General features: G+C 44.6%; 4 protein-coding genes and 1 pseudogene across 4 annotated transcripts; 1 reads left to right on the top strand and 4 right to left on the bottom strand.

The window, feature by feature from the left end:
• Positions 1-130: 130 nt before the first annotated feature.
• Positions 131-1,373, bottom strand: LOC117848892 (uncharacterized). Its single transcript, XM_034730471.2, has 2 exons — positions 1,084-1,373; positions 131-927 (listed from the first exon to the last, which is right to left on the bottom strand). Exons 1-2 carry the CDS (start codon positions 1,167-1,169, stop codon positions 540-542), a joined length of 474 nt encoding a protein of 157 aa, XP_034586362.1. The 5' UTR covers positions 1,170-1,373; the 3' UTR covers positions 131-539.
• Positions 1,374-2,203: 830 nt separating this feature from the next.
• On the top strand, positions 2,204-6,336 carry LOC117848570 (chloroplastic import inner membrane translocase subunit TIM22-2). The gene is made up of 5 exons (XM_034730025.2): positions 2,204-2,552; positions 4,739-4,803; positions 4,900-4,972; positions 5,075-5,128; positions 5,908-6,336. Exons 1-5 carry the CDS (start codon positions 2,282-2,284, stop codon positions 6,138-6,140), a joined length of 696 nt encoding a protein of 231 aa, XP_034585916.1. The 5' UTR covers positions 2,204-2,281; the 3' UTR covers positions 6,141-6,336.
• A 541-nt stretch (positions 6,337-6,877) lies between these two features.
• Positions 6,878-9,219, bottom strand: LOC117848568 (DIBOA-glucoside dioxygenase BX6). The gene has a single exon (XM_034730022.2). It carries the CDS (start codon positions 8,293-8,295, stop codon positions 7,138-7,140), a length of 1,158 nt encoding a protein of 385 aa, XP_034585913.1. The 5' UTR covers positions 8,296-9,219; the 3' UTR covers positions 6,878-7,137.
• On the bottom strand, positions 9,158-12,505 carry LOC117848571 (1-acyl-sn-glycerol-3-phosphate acyltransferase PLS1-like; annotated as a pseudogene).
• Positions 12,506-12,670: 165 nt separating this feature from the next.
• LOC117848569 (1-acyl-sn-glycerol-3-phosphate acyltransferase PLS1) lies at positions 12,671-17,467 on the bottom strand. Its single transcript, XM_034730024.2, has 11 exons — positions 17,289-17,467; positions 16,766-16,888; positions 15,818-15,857; positions 15,624-15,697; positions 15,463-15,522; positions 14,724-14,801; positions 14,483-14,641; positions 13,968-14,093; positions 13,749-13,841; positions 13,569-13,652; positions 12,671-13,139 (listed from the first exon to the last, which is right to left on the bottom strand). The coding sequence occupies exons 1-11, from the start codon at positions 17,367-17,369 to the stop codon at positions 12,933-12,935; spliced, it is 1,125 nt and encodes a 374-aa protein (XP_034585915.1). The 5' UTR covers positions 17,370-17,467; the 3' UTR covers positions 12,671-12,932.

The following is a 17,467-nucleotide window of genomic DNA, read 5'->3' as shown; positions in this document are numbered from 1 at the left end:
TAACCATAATACTATACGTTTGGTGGACGCACGAGCTTGTTGAATTTAAACATTAGACCATAAAAATGCGAGCGTGAATAAGCAAAAGACATGGTGTCTACTTTCTATATCAAGCACCAATACAATTGCATAAGTAGTAAAGTGGCCATGTAGTCATGAGCTCAATCTTCCATAAGCTCTTCACGTAACTCTACGTTAAAGTCGAAGTACAAGAGCGTGCTCTTTGACCGGGAGCGCAGCTATTACAATAGATTATAACCCTGCAGGGTAATTAGAATAAAATAAAATATGAATAAAAAAGTTATTAGCTATTAGGTGTAATTAGAGTTCTTCTCCAAAACTATGTATTGGGGCTCTTTCAAATTCCAAAAAAAATTCTCTAAAAATATATCAACTCGGAGCAGATCGCTAATAACTCGCCCACCAATATTTCACCCCAATATTTCAGAACGGATGTACAACTATCGTCCGGGGTGAGAGCATGAGACTAACAAGTAAGCCTACACGGTCGTCGCCGGCGGTGCGCATGGTGGGGTTGTTCACTTGGCGCCGCCGTGGGCGCTGGCCATGTTGACGGGGGGCCTCTCGACGTCCTCCATGTCCACGTGCACGAACACCGCCTGGTCCAGCACCGACGGCCCAGCAGGCTGCTCGTGCGGGCCACCGTTGCCGTTGCCTGCGGCCTCCTCGGCGGGGACGAAGACCCCCATCTCCTGGTCGGGCACCCAGACGTCGGCCGCCTCGTCGGGGAGCAGCGTCGTGGACCGGTCCCCCTGCACCACCTCCATGTTCTTGCGGTTCAGCGACGCCTCCACCTGCGCCGCGGTGACTGCCGCCGCCGCTGCCGCGTCGTGACGGTCGCCGGCGCTCTGGTCCTCCCGGCGCTGTTGGGCGCTGCTGTGCGACAGACCCCGAACTCCTCCGCTCCTGCAAAAGACCAAGGCAGACATGAATGGTGATGCACATCAGGATCGTAAAGCTTGCGAAGACGCAAGATCCGAGGAAAGGGAAGAGCTTGCAGATCGAAATGCACCCATCGTCAACTCCGAAACGAGCTCAGATGGTCTGCTTGTTATATGTTACCTGCACGACGAGAGAACGACTACGAGCCCACTCTGCTCGGCCGCCCGGCGGGCGGTGACGACGGCGGCGAGCGCTCTCGCGGCCATGGATATGGAACGGTGAAGAAACAGCTAGCCTGAGGCTCTGAGCAGAGGCTGATCAGCGAAGGAACGGATCTATCCAAGGATGAGCGTCGGCGGCTGGGGCGCCAACGCGCGCCCGGACGCGCTCCAGGGCCGGGAGAGGAACTCGGGCAGGTCCAGCGGGGAGCAGTTTGGGGGATTGGGGAAGGATTGATCTCCCGCATGTATGCGGGACGACGGAGGTATTTTTCGTGTCCACGTATTTTTACGGGAAGAATGAGAAATTGTTAGAGATAAGTTTTTTCCCCTAAATAAATTTTTGTGGTAACTTTAAGGATCTTTTGGAGTTGCTCACCCGAGCGAGCGAAAGCCCACCCAAAAAATTAAGCTAGCCCGACCTCATCGAAAAAGGAACGGGAAGTCGGGCCTGGGCGGCTGGTCTGAAAACTCGACCTGGTAATGCCCATGGAACGGTCATGGTCACGAATTATAACATTGCTTTTCGGAGCCCGACATGGAATAGAAAATGTCAGGTGTAGTTAATTCCTACGAAAAGAAAAGAAAAGAACGGTGAAAGAGAATTTACCAAAGTAACAACTAACTTACTAATGAAACCTTGCATTTTCAATTAATTTGGATGGAGCTTTGACAAGCAATTATTCTATTAATATTTTTAGTATTGACTATGAATTTAATGACATCAACTTTGTAAAACAAAAATTATGTATTGATAGAGTAATTCTTGGTCAAGACTTATGCTAATGAAACAAAATGTACGTTGTAATTTCAATGAACTAAGTAGTAAACGAATTTAAGAAGAAGAAACCCTTTTAAATAATCTTTTTAGATATAAAATACATGGTATATTCTGGTCTTTGACCAACAAGGAACTGATCACCGGAGTAGATAGAACACAAGAAAGTCACAATTCACAAATGCAAAACAACCCCATAAGGCCATAACCAGTTCCCCACTGTGGATTCGGCGGCCACAGACAATCCTACTCGAGTGTGGACCCACCGCAGGCTGCGCGGTTCAGTTGCGGTGCACGGTGCACCCCCCCGGCCCCCGTGACGAGCCGCACGCTAGGCGTACACGCGCGCGAACACGAACACCAGCACGGCACTGCGGCGGCCATGGCGAGCGGCGGCGGCGACCCGAGGCCGGAGGACGACGACCCCTTCTCCGACGGCGGCACCAGCGACTCCGACTCCGCCGACGAGTCCCATCCGCGGCGAATGGGGGCGCGCCGGCCCGGCGCCACCACCAACCCGATCCTGACGCGCCTCGCGGTGTCGCGGAACCCGAGCCCGCTCGCCGCGGCCACCGCGGCCCCCGGGGTCTGCCTCCTCCGCTTCGCCTGGGAGTCCGCCGCGGGGTCCCTCGTCGGCGCCGTCGTCGGATACGGTAAGCCCACGCCTCCCGTCGTCCCCGCTCCTCCTCACCTGCCTCTCCCTGTTCGAACGGGATGAACCTCGGGTTAGGGTTTAGGGCTCAGCGGCGGCGAGGCGACGTGTGGTCGTCGCGCCATTTCGAGGCCTCACCTACGGACTTGCGACGATGGGGTTTGGACCCCGCGCGGATTATGTTTTCTTTCCCCGATTCTAGCCGACCAATTGGTGTGTGGTTAGTGTTGTTTAGCGATGGGCATTGTTCACCTGCGGATAGGCGGGTATTAGTGTGATTTACACTCGTTTCATTTGGTTGTGCTCTTGTGTATCCTTCTCCGAGGAATTATTCACATTGTATAGTTTCGCCTTTTGGAATTTTCTCTTGTTAGTTTAGTGTTATGTCAGTATGAGTTTCTAGAGATTGTAGAGACGATTTGACTCTATTTAAGTTACATGCACCTTTTGAACTCGTCATGAACTCGTGATAACAATGAGAATGGAACTACTTGGTTTCAATAAATGTGTAGATCTACATGGAAATGCTGGGTGAAAAATTCTCCTCTGCTTTATTCACTTCATTTAGGTCCTGAGTCCTGACCATTTAACTGTGCAGAGGTTTAGTGTTGGTTGTATTCATGAAACAAAGACTAAGAGGAAATGTAAAAGCAAACTGTAGATGATTACCTTGCTTCACACAGACAGATATTACTTGACTATCAATCTGCTGTTGTGGGCTGAGACTCTGAGCCTGAAAAAAGGGTTCAATTGCATGGTTATTTGTGTTATCTGAAAGAGTTTACAGAATCCCAAATCGCACCCTATCTGTATTCTCTGTTTTCAACTTTGATGTATGTGCATAGTTAAATTGTTAGTTGGTATGGTGGATGCTTCTGGCATATTTGTCTTATACCGGATCTCTTTTTGAACGGAAGAAGGTCTGGAGGTGTGTTTGAGGCGTTTCACATCTGCTGCTCTGTTATTATACCTGCCTTGCATGTATGAGGATTAGTTGGGTATGTGAAGATGGGCCTTCTTACAGTTCTATGCAATTGAGAATCTGCAATAGCGATCGATTAGATAAAGATGAGCCCTAAAAGTGAATTTAAGGTTTCATAAGTAGATTAATGCAGATTAGATTTCAATCATGTCTCCTTTTTACAGCATCCATCATGCCAGCCATACGACATCTTGTGTTCTTAGTTCATCCTGCATCACCACACACAGTTAACCTAACAAAACCCTGACTAGTATTCTCTTGTCCAAACCAGTTTGGACATCCTTGAGCTTGTATTGCTTGAGTCACCACTTACAAGTAGAAATCCAAAGATAGCTGTTTTGTAGTGGAAGTCCAGAATAGGAAACCACAGACGATGCTTGTATCAAAATCTACTGACATTACTAAAGCAATAATTAACTTGAATAATTCATAAGTTACTGGCATTACTGAAGCTATAAATTAACTTGAATAATCCATAAATTACCATGGTTACTTGTTCAGTCACTATGTAATTGGAGCTAGTCTTTAGTCCGTGGAACAGTTCCCTGTAAGGCTGTAACCTGCTAGCCTGTCAAATGCATATATGGTTCAACCTGAGCCGTGGAGGCCTGATCTGAATCATCACATGTGAAAGGAAAAGATTATTCCTGGGACTGCCAGGCAGAGAGTGACTCTGCCAAATAAGTGCTACCTTGATTTGAAAATGAAAAAAAACACGAGATTGAGATATAAAGATCTAAATCCTTTAACTGATGTTATGGTCATCACCACATTGCATGAAACTTTCACCATAAATCTCCGTCCACAAAATGGTTTTGCTTTTATTTGTTTTAGTACTGGTAGTGGATCAGTATTCCTCTGTCTAAACCATATATTCTCTGCCTTTAGCTGTTAGGTCCTGTGGGTGCTATGCAGGAAAAAATCTGTTTTACTGCTGTTAGATATATCAACATATTTTATGCTCTTTCATAGAGACATTAAAAAATATAGAATAGGTAGAGATTACCTTTATGACTTACTGGATTAGTCAGCACAGGAATGCCAGACTAGACCTTATATTTCAACTGACCCAGTGTTCTAAAAAGTGCTTGCTGGGCTGTCTAGCACCAGATTGTGTTTTTGTTGTTTTCTTTTTTGATCTTTTGCTGCTAAGTCTACATGGAAAATCTGATAGCTCCACTTTGCTGTTTCCGGTAACTCTTCAGGTAAAGGTTTGGTTATGATGAAGGGTTTTAAAGGATCATTTCCTGATGCTGCATCATCTGCTAAGGTATAAGGATATGCAATTATGCATTGTCACGTGGGTACCATTGTTAGCCTATTGTTTACCAGCATCTCATGTTGAAATTTTTGTCTTCTTGCTCAGATATTTGCTGTTCTTGCTGGTGTTCAAAGTTTGGTAGCCTGCTCTTTGAGAAAACTACGTGGAAAAGATGATGGTTCGTTTTTGTCTATGTTCTGCCTTTTTTCCTTTTCTATTGCTTCGGATTAATAAATGCTAAAGGATGATCATGAACTTATTAATTTTGTTTTATTTCCAGGTATCAATGCAGGAGTTGCAGGCTGTTGCACTGGCCTTGCTCTGAGCTTTCCAGGTAAAATTACAGGAATTAGTGCAATTATTAAGCTTTGAACTGCTTTAATATACAATTGTGGCAATTAATGGTTAATGGTTACAAGCTTTTCCTGGATATCCTGGCAAGGACTAGGATTTTATGATATTGTTTATGCTGAGTTATCTAGGAGGCACTGCTCTCTGCAGTATTTTGTAATGTACTTGCTCTTTGCAACTCTGACTTTGTCTTTGATGAAAAGTGAAAACATAATGTTTAATATATATTTTTTTAATGATGCTTCTAGTTTGTGTGGTTCATGGGCTGTGCCTTTGCCTGCAACCAGATCTAATTGATTTTTGGTGCCATAGTAGAAACCTTCCCATGCTATGCAACACAGTGTAGCTGGTTTGTAAACTTGTGATAGTTCATGGCATGGTAGTTTCTGTATATTGATGGTTTTGAGGAAACATGCAGCCTTATGTGATGCCCTTAGTATCTATCAGGAGTTGCAATTTTGATGCTTATCATAGTTAACAGTTGTGCATTTTGAAGCCTTCAAATGACCCCACAGTCAACTGCGATTTATCCCCATGCACTATAGAGTACCAATGGTTAGCTGCTAATTACTCACTATAGAGTACCAATGTTTAGCTGCTAATTACTCTCGTCTTATGTAGCTGTCCATGGCATATGTGAACTATTTGCATTCTACCGAGTTAATTTGTTATGCTCGCTTGTTTTCATTGTCTTGGTATGATAGCCCTGTTTTGTTGATGTTGTGGCAAATGAATCTCATTATATCTCTTTTTGGGGTCCAGGTGCACCACAAACTCTGATCCAGAGCTGCCTGACCTTCGGAACTTTCTCATACATCATAGAGAAGCTAAACAAGCAGCAGCCTGCGCTGGCGCTCCCACCGCTCACCGGCACGAAGGATCTGAAGGGTGGACAGACCGTTCTTCCTCCCTTCACGCTACCTCTTCCCCAGGATGCGATGGATGGATTTTCCAAGTTCCAACACTTTTTGTTGTCGAAGTTCCGGGAAAACTGAGTTTGCCTTATGGAATGACGCCTACTCGGGGATCAGGATCGCGTCGTTCGTTGTAAATGCGTCAATCTGAGCCTTCTCTTTTTCAGTTTATTTTTCCGCGAATGTGTGTTTCTAAGGTAGTGCGTTGCTAGTGTTGATGATTCTACCCTGTTCTGTGACAATTTTGCGAATAAGGGGAGCAGCCTTTGTGTGTTCATCGGTTGTGGTTGTGCCGCTGAACCTTTCGAGTTGTACCAACTACCAAGTATCAACGCTAGCATGTCCCGTAATTATCTAGTGTTGACATGCACCAGGTGAAGCCGTGTATACTTTTACCACCACCATCGAAGTACCATGCCATTTCAGGCCATCTTTCATCTCTACCACAAGACTAGAGCGCTTACAGCTGCATGGGTTGGCAACTAGTTTACTGAAAAAGAGGTTGCTGTGTGCCAAATGGAACACGATAAAGCCCCAAGCCTACATGGCACCCCTGCTAAATTTTATCATGTTATTTTGGGAGGTTATAAGAAGGGCAACCCATGAATTTGTTTGACGAATTCAGTAAAGGCACGCTACTTCTTTTTAGTTTGAAAAAACATTGGGTCATCACGTTGGTACCGAAATACAATGGGAATTAAGGAGAACCAACAATTTTAACATGTCTTTTGTACGTAGCATTATTCGAGCTAAACCCTAAATCTTTGTTGGGGATACGTTAAGCATGAAATGGTTGAAAGTGAAATAGCTCTTATATATTCTGCTAAATGATCAGACATTTTTTTTATATGTCACTTAAAAAAAGCCGATGTCTTTTCTCTTTCAATCAATATATAATATTTTGATTGACAGTGATTTATCTCAGTCAATCGGTACGACTTTTTTGCGGAAACTATGAAGATATAAAGACATATATCTACGGTGCATGCGAAAAAGAGTCAAATTAAGCTTCAACCATTGAAGCCTCTTGAAGCTTCTGCACACGGTGGAGTGGTGGACCATTAGTAGCCGTGCTGCACTATCGCAGCCGGAAGTGGTCGAGCGCCGGGCGGCCGTCGAGGCCTTTCTTGTCGTAGTGCGCCAGGAACTCCGGCACCGTCACGCTCCTGTACAGCGCGCCGTCGTCGTCGTCGCCGTTTCCGCCTGACGTGAGCTCGGCGATGGGCCCGTAGAGCCTCGTGGACCTGGCGACGTCGGCGTTGAAGAAGCATGCCACCGACACCCTCGCCTTGTCCGTGCTCCGTCTGGCCACCACCCGGTGCTCCGCGCTCCTGAACCGCCCGTTGCTGACGAGCTGGAGGAGGTCACCGACGTTCACCAGGAGGGCGCCGGGGGCGACGGGGGGCACGTCCACCCACCTTCCGCCGCCGCAGCCGAGGCGCGCCTGCAGGCCCCCCTCGTCGTGCGCGTCCCGCAGCAGCACGGTGAGGAAGCTGGGGTCCGAGTGCGCGCCGCACCCCAGGGTGAGCTCCGGCTCCGGGCACGGCGGGTAGTAGTTGCACACCAGGCTGAGCCCCTCCGCGCACCCCATCCCGGCGAGGCGGCCGGCGGCGAGCCCCAGCGCCTCCGACAGGAGCGCCAACACCCGCGCCGCCACCCCGCGCGCGGCGGCGGCGTACTCGGGCATCACGTGGCGGACGGCGGGCGGGAGCTCCTCCGGGGGTGGGGGATCCGGCGCCGCGGCGCAGAAGAGGGTGTCGCGCCAGTTGGCCGCCGGCGAGCTGAAGAGGTCGAAGTTGGAGTTGAAGCGGAGGCGGCGCCCGGGGTCGCGGGTGTAGTACGGCCGCTTCGCCTCCGGTGGCGCCTCGTGGAACCGCCGCACGGAGGCGAGCATATCAGACAAGAGCTCGCCGGGGACGCCGTGGTTGACAAGGTGGAAGAGCCCGGCCGTCTCCGCCGCGGCCTTAACCTGGGCCACCACCTCCGCGCGGGCGCGGGCGTCCGATGACGAAGACGCCGAGAGGTCGATGACCGGGATGCTGATGGCGCCGCCGCCGCCGCCGCCGCTGCTGCTGACAGAGGATACGAGGGGGCCCTGGTGGTGGTGGCGGAAGATGGCGGGGACGGCGGTGATGCCGGCGTCGACGAGGCCCTTGACGCCGGCCTTGGTGTCGTCGAACGCCTTGAGCTCGCTCAGTCGGTCGAAGGCACCGGCGGCTTCCTCCGCCGTGGACATGGCTGCCGGCTGGCCCGGTGCAGTGGCGAGGCGAGCTCTGAAATGGATGGATCAAGATTATCGATCCTGGCGGTGGCGGGGACGGTCGCGGTGGGCGGTTGAGTCTTGGGTGCTTCAGGTCGTCAGCACATACGCAGGCAAGAAGAATCATCAATAGTAATCGGATGAACCGAGACAAACATGCCAATGTCACAAATGATACACGTCATCGGTCGGAGGTACAATGTTTGCTGACGAGGTTCAGCCAAACATCACTAAAAACCGGGCCCTCACTGTCAGTCTGCTATGGACCGGGTCAGTAGCTCCAAGGACAGACCAATCATCACTACATTTGACAATGTGTTGAGCTAAGCAACAATGTTTCTTTAAGAAAAAGTGAAAAACACCATCAGTAACAGCAAAAAGAAAATAATAGAAGGCCGGCTAGTAAAGCAACGGCTACTACCTCAGGAAAAAGTCTAAAAGGAGACACGATCGGGGGAATATTTCTCGGCGAAAAAAAAACGGAGAAATCCGATAAACGTGTTTCTCGATTGAGCTTTTTTTTTACTGCTCAATATTTTCAGCCCTTTTAAATTCGCCCCTAAACCAAAGAAGCCCGGCCCAAAAACCCTGCCTCCCGGCTCCTCGTAACCCTAAACCTTATCCCACTTCTATGCATTGTTATGTCTTATTTTTCATGTTAGGTTGTTCGGAAATAATCTAGGTTATTTTGTGTACAAACTGAGGGGATTTTTCTAAATTTTGTTCAGAGAAATTTTCAAGAAATCCGATAAACGCATTTCTCGGTGACCTCCGGTTTTTTCTCTTACCGGAAGTTAAACCTTGGACACGATGACTGACTGATTTTTCTTCAGAAATATAGATTTGAACGAATTTTTTTTGAACGGAACTTCAGAAATATAGATGGGCATGCAAGTTCACGCTCCTAGAAAGAAAAATGCAACAAATGCATTCCCCGTTCCTGCTACGCTAGAAGCGGGTTTCTGCTCGTGTCCTTCACCTGATTCCTCGCTGGCTCGCTGCTGTGGTAGAGCTGGGGCGCTCTGACTGGGAGACAGTGATGAAGAAATGCATAGTGGCAGCCACCAGCGCTAATACAGCGGTTGGGAGGAGAGCGCCTTTCCATGTCGACAAGAGCTGAGTCCACTGGAAGAATCTGTAGGCGCCATGCAGGAGGAGGCATGGCCAAGACAGAACCACCTGCTCCAGCAGCAAAGAAAGAAGCAGTGTCAGTAGAGCGGCAAGAGAATGGTCAACCTGTCATAGTTTCGTTTTTTTTTTGAAAACTACCTGTCATAGTTTCTGCTAGTGCAGAATCCAGCTTGTGGGAACAACTACTTGGAGGAAGTTTCTGCTTCTCAGTTCATTCTTAGCTTCTGCTTACTCATAAGCTACTGCAGAATCTATCCTATCGTTTGGAGATCATTTGTTTTTTTTCCTTTAGGAGAAGACTCCATTCGGAAAATTTCAATGTGCTAGTGGGCCTACCATGGTACTCCATCCATTCCAAATTGTAAAGCCAAAACCGCTTACAATTGGAATGGAACCTATCCTTTGCTATTTTGATTTCTTAACGGGTGCTGTATAATAATGCTAACGCACGATATAGTGTGTTAATCAGTGATTTACCAGTAAAGATTTCATTGGACGGCCAAGGGGTCTAATTTCATCGCCAAAAGTACCGGTTGCCATATGCTTGTCCAATAACGCGTCCTGCCATTGAAGAGAACTAATGATCAATTGATAATCAGCCAATGCAATTTGTAGTATACCAATTTTAATACCTTCTATGACTATAGTTTCATAAAGTAATTAGTTCATACCTTAGCCATAAAGATGTCTTTGCACCATCTCGAAACATGAATCTACAAGAAAAACAGTGCAGCCAAAACTAAAATCGACTATCAAAGTTGTCTGAGCTACAAACTGATGGCTTCTCAGTGATTGGGGTCTATAAAGTTTATACTTTTGTTACAAAAATTCTCACGGATCTCAATGGTTTAAGTAAATTTCAACATGATGCAGAAGTTAAAAATACTTACTACTGATGACTGTCCTTTGAGAATACGCAACAATGTTGGTGCAGGTGAATCTTTCGGGGTTATCACTGTCATATCATAGATAGCTGGGACAAAATCACGCACAATGTTTACTGCTAATACAAATCCCTGATATTTACACATGAAAAGAGCTGCCAGCACATCAATGTACCTTTCAGAAAACAAAAGCAAAACAAGAAGATAAAAATTTGGCTGAAGATGTATTATGCATCACAGTGTAAAAGTACAAAATACCATTACGAATAACTGCACATGCAGCTGTACAGTTAGCAGAAAAGATAGGCCAGGCCGGTCAACCAAAGGTAAAAGGAGAATTAAATCTACAGGAAAGTTATAACTTTTACAACAAAAAATAAAAAACAACTACCACATGAGAGAAAACAAGTAGTGTATGTTTGGGACAGGTATTTTACATTGCACACAACACCAGGTTTCTTAGGAGAGTCAACATTTCAGTTGCCTACTCTAACTTCTTTGAGACAATAGTTGTTTCTTTGTGTTTTTTTTAAAGTGAAATATGTCATTAGGAAGGGGTAAAATGAATACCTTTGTACGTGGAATCAATACATTTCTAGGGGATGGCAAGCCCTGTGAGGCTGCATATTCTTGAGCTGCTAGGAGTTTTGCTGGATTAATCCTTGCACCCTCAGACAAAGGGCAAGCCAGAATAATCTCGGGAAGTTCTTCAACCTTTGGAGACCCCACTGCATTTTAAGAGTACAAATATCATTAAATTACAACGAACAGAGAGACATCTTAGTATTTCGATAAGACAGTAAATACATTAATTGTATTTTGATCCTCCGCCCAGCTTCCCTCCAAAAAGATGTACTCTGAAAACCACATGGACCAGCCAATAACCTGAAATAGTTTATCAGAAAAATTGTATAAGACAAACTACTTCATACAGTCATATACACTATGCAACATAGTAAGATAGTCAGTAATTTGCTAACACTATTGTTGATAGCAGAGATCTTGATAGTCCGATGAAAAGATTTTTAAAACCCCTTTGAGTAATGTGCAGCTAATATAAGATGGCAGACCATGGTTAAAATGTATAAATTTACTTACTGGAAGGAACTTTGAGGATTTCTTCATGGTAGGTAATGCGCTTCCAAGGCATCCTAATCGCTGGCCACCAAATCATGGGCACCTCTCTCATCAACAATATCTTAGTGGTAAAATCTACTAGCTCTTAACATAAAAAATTTAATAATTACCTGTGCTAAAATCCATCCAATAAGCCAATCAATGTCACCCCTATGATTTGATATGACAAGGGCATGTTCCTTGCCTATACAATTCTTCCGATAAAGATCTAGTCAAAACTTCTCCTTCCTTAAATTGTTATTTGTGAGCAATGCAATCACATTGAGTTCCAGTATTGTAACTTAAACTCCTTACCCATTAGCTGATGCGTTTCAGGATCTGCATGCAGTTGTACCTGAATTTGAACAGCGTTGTTGAAACCAAGGAACATGAATCAATGTTTAAAAATGTAATTCTTATGCATATGGAGTACCTTAACACCAGCCCACCAATCCAGAAGCCAGACTGGCTGAAGCCACAGCAGCTCGGCCAAGGACCTGTTGATCCGCCGGTGCAAGCTCCTCGACAATGGCCGAATCGACAGGAACACGACTGCCTGCATCACCAAAAAGTGTTCTAGACATGTGTTGCAACTTGCAAGAGATCAATTGATAAGCAGAGAAGCAAAAAGGCTGGTCGTCGGTCACCTGGACGGCGTTGATGGCGAGGCCGGAGAGGAGGAAGAGAAGGCCGATCGGAAGCACAGTGAGCAACGCTGCGATCTCCATGGCCGCGTCTCCCTCTAGCTTGCAATGGCAGCTCTCGCTGAGACCTCCTTTTTTCCTTTTAAAAAAAAATCAAAGCAAAGCTGCTGCCGGTGGCGCGCTGGGTGGCATATACAAATGAGATGCGCGGAGATCGTTGACTGTTGGATTTGATTCCCACACCATCTGAGCCGTTGGCTGGAAGCTTCCTCCCATGCATAGCTGCATCCAGAGTATGTGCCATGTCATCCGATCTCACCACCAATTTCTTGGTTTTGCTTTGAAAGCCCATGTGTGACTGAAAGATTCCTCCCTGTCGCGACAAATCTTTGCAAGAGATTGCTCACCTGTCCACTTATCTTCCCACAGCCTTGTTTTTATTTTTTACCATCACTAATAACAATCTGTCTGCTGTAATTGACCATCCAATCCTGTAAGCTGTCACCCATACACCCACCAGGTAATTTAGCTTAAGACACAGTGGAAATGTAATTTAAAATGTTGCCTTTTGTAATCTAAATAAAACAATACAACACCTTTTTCTTTGTTTGTCACTTTTTGCAGATTCAGTCTACAAGTTCAATAAGTTCATGTACTAGTTTCTGCTGTACCAAAAACAAATCTACAATTGTGTCATACAAGTACAAGAAGAGGTTGGGAGATGACAGTTCTTGCCACACAAAAAATTTCAGTTCCTATAGAGCACAAGCACTGAGAATTTTTTTTTTCCATCACACCTGTGCCTACATAATTGGTCAAGTAACGAGTTGGGAGTCCCTCAATCTTTCTTCACTCGATTCCTCGCTGCTCTGGCAGAGCTCGAGCGTTCTGATTGGGAGAACAAAACAAAGACATGCATAATGCCGGTCACCAGAGTCAATCCAGCAACAAAGAGGATAACGCCTTTCCATGTCGACAGGAGCTGAGTCCACTGTAAGAATCTACAGGCACCATATAGGAGGAGGCATGACCAAGACAGAACCACCTGCTCCAACAACAGGAATACAAGTGAGCAGCTGCAAGCGAAAAGTGTGAAAAAGCTATGGATTAAAGATAATCTCGTAGCAAAATAGCTAAGAACCAAATGTGCCCAACTACTTAGTGCACTGTGATCTTTTATCAAGCATGCTTCATGCATTAAGAGAATTGAGCTTGTTATGGTAGGAATAGCAAAATATTTTGACATGAAATGAGGTGCTAGTTACACTGAGCAAAGATGTGTGGTCATTATCATGATGACCATCTTGCCACTTTTTCTGTCAGAAGATGCTAGTCTGAAATTTCAAGGTGCTAGACTGCTAGTGGAGCTACCGTCCTACAAAGGCATCGTTGATTCACTATTTTGATTTCTTAACAACTGATGACCAATGCTAATCCATAACATGATGCCTTAAGCACTTAGTTAGGTATTTACCAGCAAAGATTTTATTGGACGACCAATCGGTCTAATTTCCTCATCAAAAGTACCAGTTGCTATATGCTTGTCCAATAATGCATCCTGCCATGGAAATAGTAATTAACAAATCAGCCAATTTGTGGAGCCTTTCCAATGTGATACCTTTTATGCTCATAATTTCACAAAGTAGTCAAATACCTTCGCCACAAATATGTCCTTACACCATTTTGAAACATCTTCATCAGATTTAGGCATATCACTCATTGCATGACGTTTTATGCGGACATGAACCTACAATAAAAATTGGATCTGTAACTATAATTGACATCAGAATGGTAGCCAATTGAAATTTCAAGATAAAAATTGATGGCATCTCAGCAATTCTGGTCCACAGGAGTTGAAAGTTGAAACACTTACTACTGACGACTGTCCCTTGAGAATACGCAGCATTGTTGGTGCAGGTGAATCTTTAGGGATTATCACTGTTGTATCATAGATAGCTGGGACAAAATCACGCATAATACTTACTGCTGATACAAATCCCTGATATTTACACAAAGAAAAGAGCTGTCAGCACATTAAGACTTTCAGAAAGAAAAGTAAAAAAAAACAAGGGAGAGACCGAAATTTGCAGAAAATGTATAATACATCACAGTAAAAACTACTAAATATTACGTTGACCAACTGTCCTTGCAAGAAGGTCTGCCTTCTGAGTTCTGACCTCAATAAGCAATTAGCAGAAAAGATAGGCACAGCAAATCAACTAAAGTTAGAGTGGAACTCAAATATATAACAGTTTTACATAAAGTTGTATCAAATGGGAGAAGGTAATCCGTCAATGTTTGGGAGAAGTCTTTAACATTTCACTATAACAGTGGAAACATTCATGGTAACATATTAAATTTCAGTCAGGAAACAGCATAAACGGATACCTTTGTCCGTGGAATCAACACATTTCTAGGGGCTGGCAAACCCTGTGAGGCTGCATATTCTTGAGCTGCTAGAAGTTTTGCTGGCGTAAACCGTGTACCCTCAACAAAAAGGGCAAGCCAGAATGATCTGGGGAAGTCCTTCAACCTTTTGAGACCCCACTGGATTCATGAGCATTAAGATCATTAAATTACTGTGAACGGTAAGGTGTCAATTGTAATTGTTAGGTAAGGTTGAAATTACTTTAAGTGTCTTTTCATCCTTTGCCCAACTTCTCTCCAAAAAGAGGTATTCTGCAAACCACATGGACCAGCCAATAACCTGCAATAGTTTATCAGAGTACGAGTAGAGACACAGTACATGCAGCCCCTTATGCTAAGATAATATGTGTGAAAAAGTAGAGATTATGCATAGTTTAGGTTGCTATCATTCAAGCATGATTAAACCTGTATAGTTAAAACCAATTTGTATGTCTGACAAATCAACTATCAGGCCACCAGCCAGCTCTAGCTCAGAAATGAATTGGCCTGTCACCTCTGCCTGTTTTGGGGTGTTCGTAAGTTCAGTAAGAATATTTTTAGTATGACTTCAATTTTGATATCTATTCTTAAAATACTTTGCTGGTAAGGACCCTAGCAATATGGATGATCATCTACTTATTCACTACTACTTTGTTGCTTGGGACTCTTGAGACTTTGACACCAGGGATGATCTCATAGGTTTTTATGGAAAATCATTCCTTCGCATAACCATCAGGTCACAAAACTGATGGTCAAAGGGAAATACCATGTATCATGAAGAACTATGCATGATAATTTTAGCACAAGTCTATATGTATCCCAAATCTTATTCGGTTTGTTTCCCTTGCTTACATTACTTGAAACAGGTTTTCAGAAATACATTGGAATGAGCGGCACTAGTAGTAATACAGAACAAAAACATGAGACAGCATACCATTGCAAAAATGTATGAGCTAACTTACAGGAAGGAACTTTGACGATTTCTTCATAATAGCTAGTGTGCTTCCAAGGCATCCTGAACGCTGGCCACCGAATCATGCTCAATCTCATCTCATCACAATGTATGAGCAGTAAAACAGCTAGTTCTAAGCAAAATAGTTAATGAGAAAAAAATAATAATCACCTGTGCTAAAATCCATCCAATAAGCCAGTCAATGTCGCTCCGGTGATTTGATATTATAAGGGCATGCTCTTTGCCTATAGAATTCTTCAGATAAGGCTATAATCAAATTCCATCTTCTTTTAAAAAAAAATTTACTAGTGAACTAAGCTATAACGTCAATGCCCATGTGAAAATATTGGAACTTAACTCCTTACCCATTAGCTGATAAGTTTCTTGATCTGCATGCAATTGTACCTGGAAAATTTGAATTAAACTGTTGAAATCAGCGAACAAACTAAGAATGTGAAACCAATTATTTCAGAAAAATCCAAACAAATTAAGCTTTGCTATCAAGCACTGTGTCTCAGGCCCGAACATAGGAGTTTTTCCTGACTACTCTGGGAATACAACCTTTTCCTGTGTGACCTTATTTCCTTTTTAAAAAAGTTGGGAACAAGAGACACTTTGCATTGCAAATCACACAAGCATTTGAATTGTTTCTGTGAGTGGGCAACTGACCATACTGAGGAAAATTGTGTACCCTTAGCAGCAACAGCTCCATTGCATGCCACCCTTTGGTCAAACATCTACATGTTGCCTAAATAACGTTTGTGATGGAAATACCTCCCTCCTCCCTCCCCCCCTCACTATGCTATCTCAATAAAGTTTAAGAAGAACAATATAACTGAAGAAGACAGAGCAATCTCATGTGGCACCCAAATTTCACTTAATCCAACTGGATAAGCAGATAGTAGTCACTTTAATTGTAGACTTGGCCACTTTCAAAAAGAATGTTGACTTTAATCATGTATAGTGTTGGCCATTCTTGTCTTGATGGCAAACAGCCCATCCAAACCCCCAACACTCAACACTCCCTTTTATCCGAAAGGAACTGCAAATTATTCAATGTGCCATTGTCATACCAGATTCCCGAGTGGACCATTCGATGGCATACTACCATGCTTCATGCAAGTAATTAGTAGGCAATATACCAATGTATTCGTCTTATTTTTGCTATCAATAAGCTAGCATGAGGGGCCATATAGCCCACACGAGGAAACAAGTTGCTGTTTTTTCTCCTTCAGACAATTGAGATGCATCGCAGCTCCATCCAGAAGAAAAGAAACTGACTTTGGATTGCTCAACTTTATGTTTCTGATTACCTTAACACCAGCCCACCAATCCACAAGCCAGATTAACTGAAGCCATAGCAGCTCGGCCAAGAATCTGTTGATCCGCCGATACAAGCTCTTCGACAAGGGCCTTATAGACACAAACAGGACAGCCTGCAATGTATTGTAACATATGGTGATTCTAGTATGCAATTAATGGATCGGAAAGCATTTAGCTAGATCATTACAAGTCCAAATTTAGCCAAACGAAGGACATATTTCCGGATGAAACAGCTGAACTGAAAGCGCATTGCAGCAGATCAGACTTGAGGGAAAAACAAGGCAACAACATAAAAAATAGAAGAAACAAACACGATTCGATAAAATCAAACGGAACTCACCCCCAGCAAATAAGCGGAAAGAGTTTGCAGGAGCCAAATCTCGTAGAAATTCACTAATTATAAAACAAATCTCTGCGACCGAACTGATTCAGATCACCGCACTAACCCCCGAAATCACCAGTAAAAATAATTACTGAAGAAGAGATGGCTGGGCCCGGGGAGCGTGAAATCACCTGGACAGCATTGACGATGAGGCCGGAGAGGAGGAAGAGGAGGCCGAGCGGGAGCACGACGAGCACGAGGGGCATCGCCATGGCCGACGCCGCCGCCGCACTGGCCGCGCCTCCTGTCTTCTTGACCCTGTTCCCCGGATTACGAGAAAGTGTGGGGGGCTAAACAGGAAAGTTGTTTC

The sequence above is a fragment of the Setaria viridis genome, chromosome 3 (genome assembly GCF_005286985.2).
Source record: "Setaria viridis chromosome 3, Setaria_viridis_v4.0, whole genome shotgun sequence".
In the NCBI taxonomy this organism is placed as follows: Eukaryota; Viridiplantae; Streptophyta; class Magnoliopsida; order Poales; family Poaceae; genus Setaria; species Setaria viridis.
This window is presented reverse-complemented; position numbering and strand designations above follow the sequence as displayed.

Bases quoted from the DNA above. Each gene is read 5' to 3' on its own strand.
- LOC117848569 (XM_034730024.2), bottom strand. From the start codon at position 17,369: ATGGCGATGCCCCTCGTGCTCGTCGTGCTCCCGCTCGGCCTCCTCTTC. The intron at 15,858-16,765 runs GTAATCAGAAAC...CAAATTTTCCAG, and splicing joins ATTGGTGGGCTGGTGTTAAG to GTACAATTGCATGCAGATCA. The intron at 13,140-13,568 runs GTAAATACCTAA...TTGTTGGAGCAG, and splicing joins GTCCAATAAAATCTTTGCTG to GTGGTTCTGTCTTGGTCATG.
- LOC117848568 (XM_034730022.2), bottom strand. From the start codon at position 8,295: ATGTCCACGGCGGAGGAAGCCGCCGGTGCCTTCGACCGACTGAGCGAG.
- LOC117848892 (XM_034730471.2), bottom strand. From the start codon at position 1,169: ATGGCCGCGAGAGCGCTCGCCGCCGTCGTCACCGCCCGCCGGGCGGCC. The intron at 928-1,083 runs GTAACATATAAC...GGTCTTTTGCAG, and splicing joins GTCGTTCTCTCGTCGTGCAG to GAGCGGAGGAGTTCGGGGTC.
- LOC117848570 (XM_034730025.2), top strand. From the start codon at position 2,282: ATGGCGAGCGGCGGCGGCGACCCGAGGCCGGAGGACGACGACCCCTTC. The intron at 2,553-4,738 runs GTAAGCCCACGC...GTAACTCTTCAG, and splicing joins CGGCGCCGTCGTCGGATACG to GTAAAGGTTTGGTTATGATG. The intron at 5,129-5,907 runs GTAAAATTACAG...TTTGGGGTCCAG, and splicing joins CCTTGCTCTGAGCTTTCCAG to GTGCACCACAAACTCTGATC.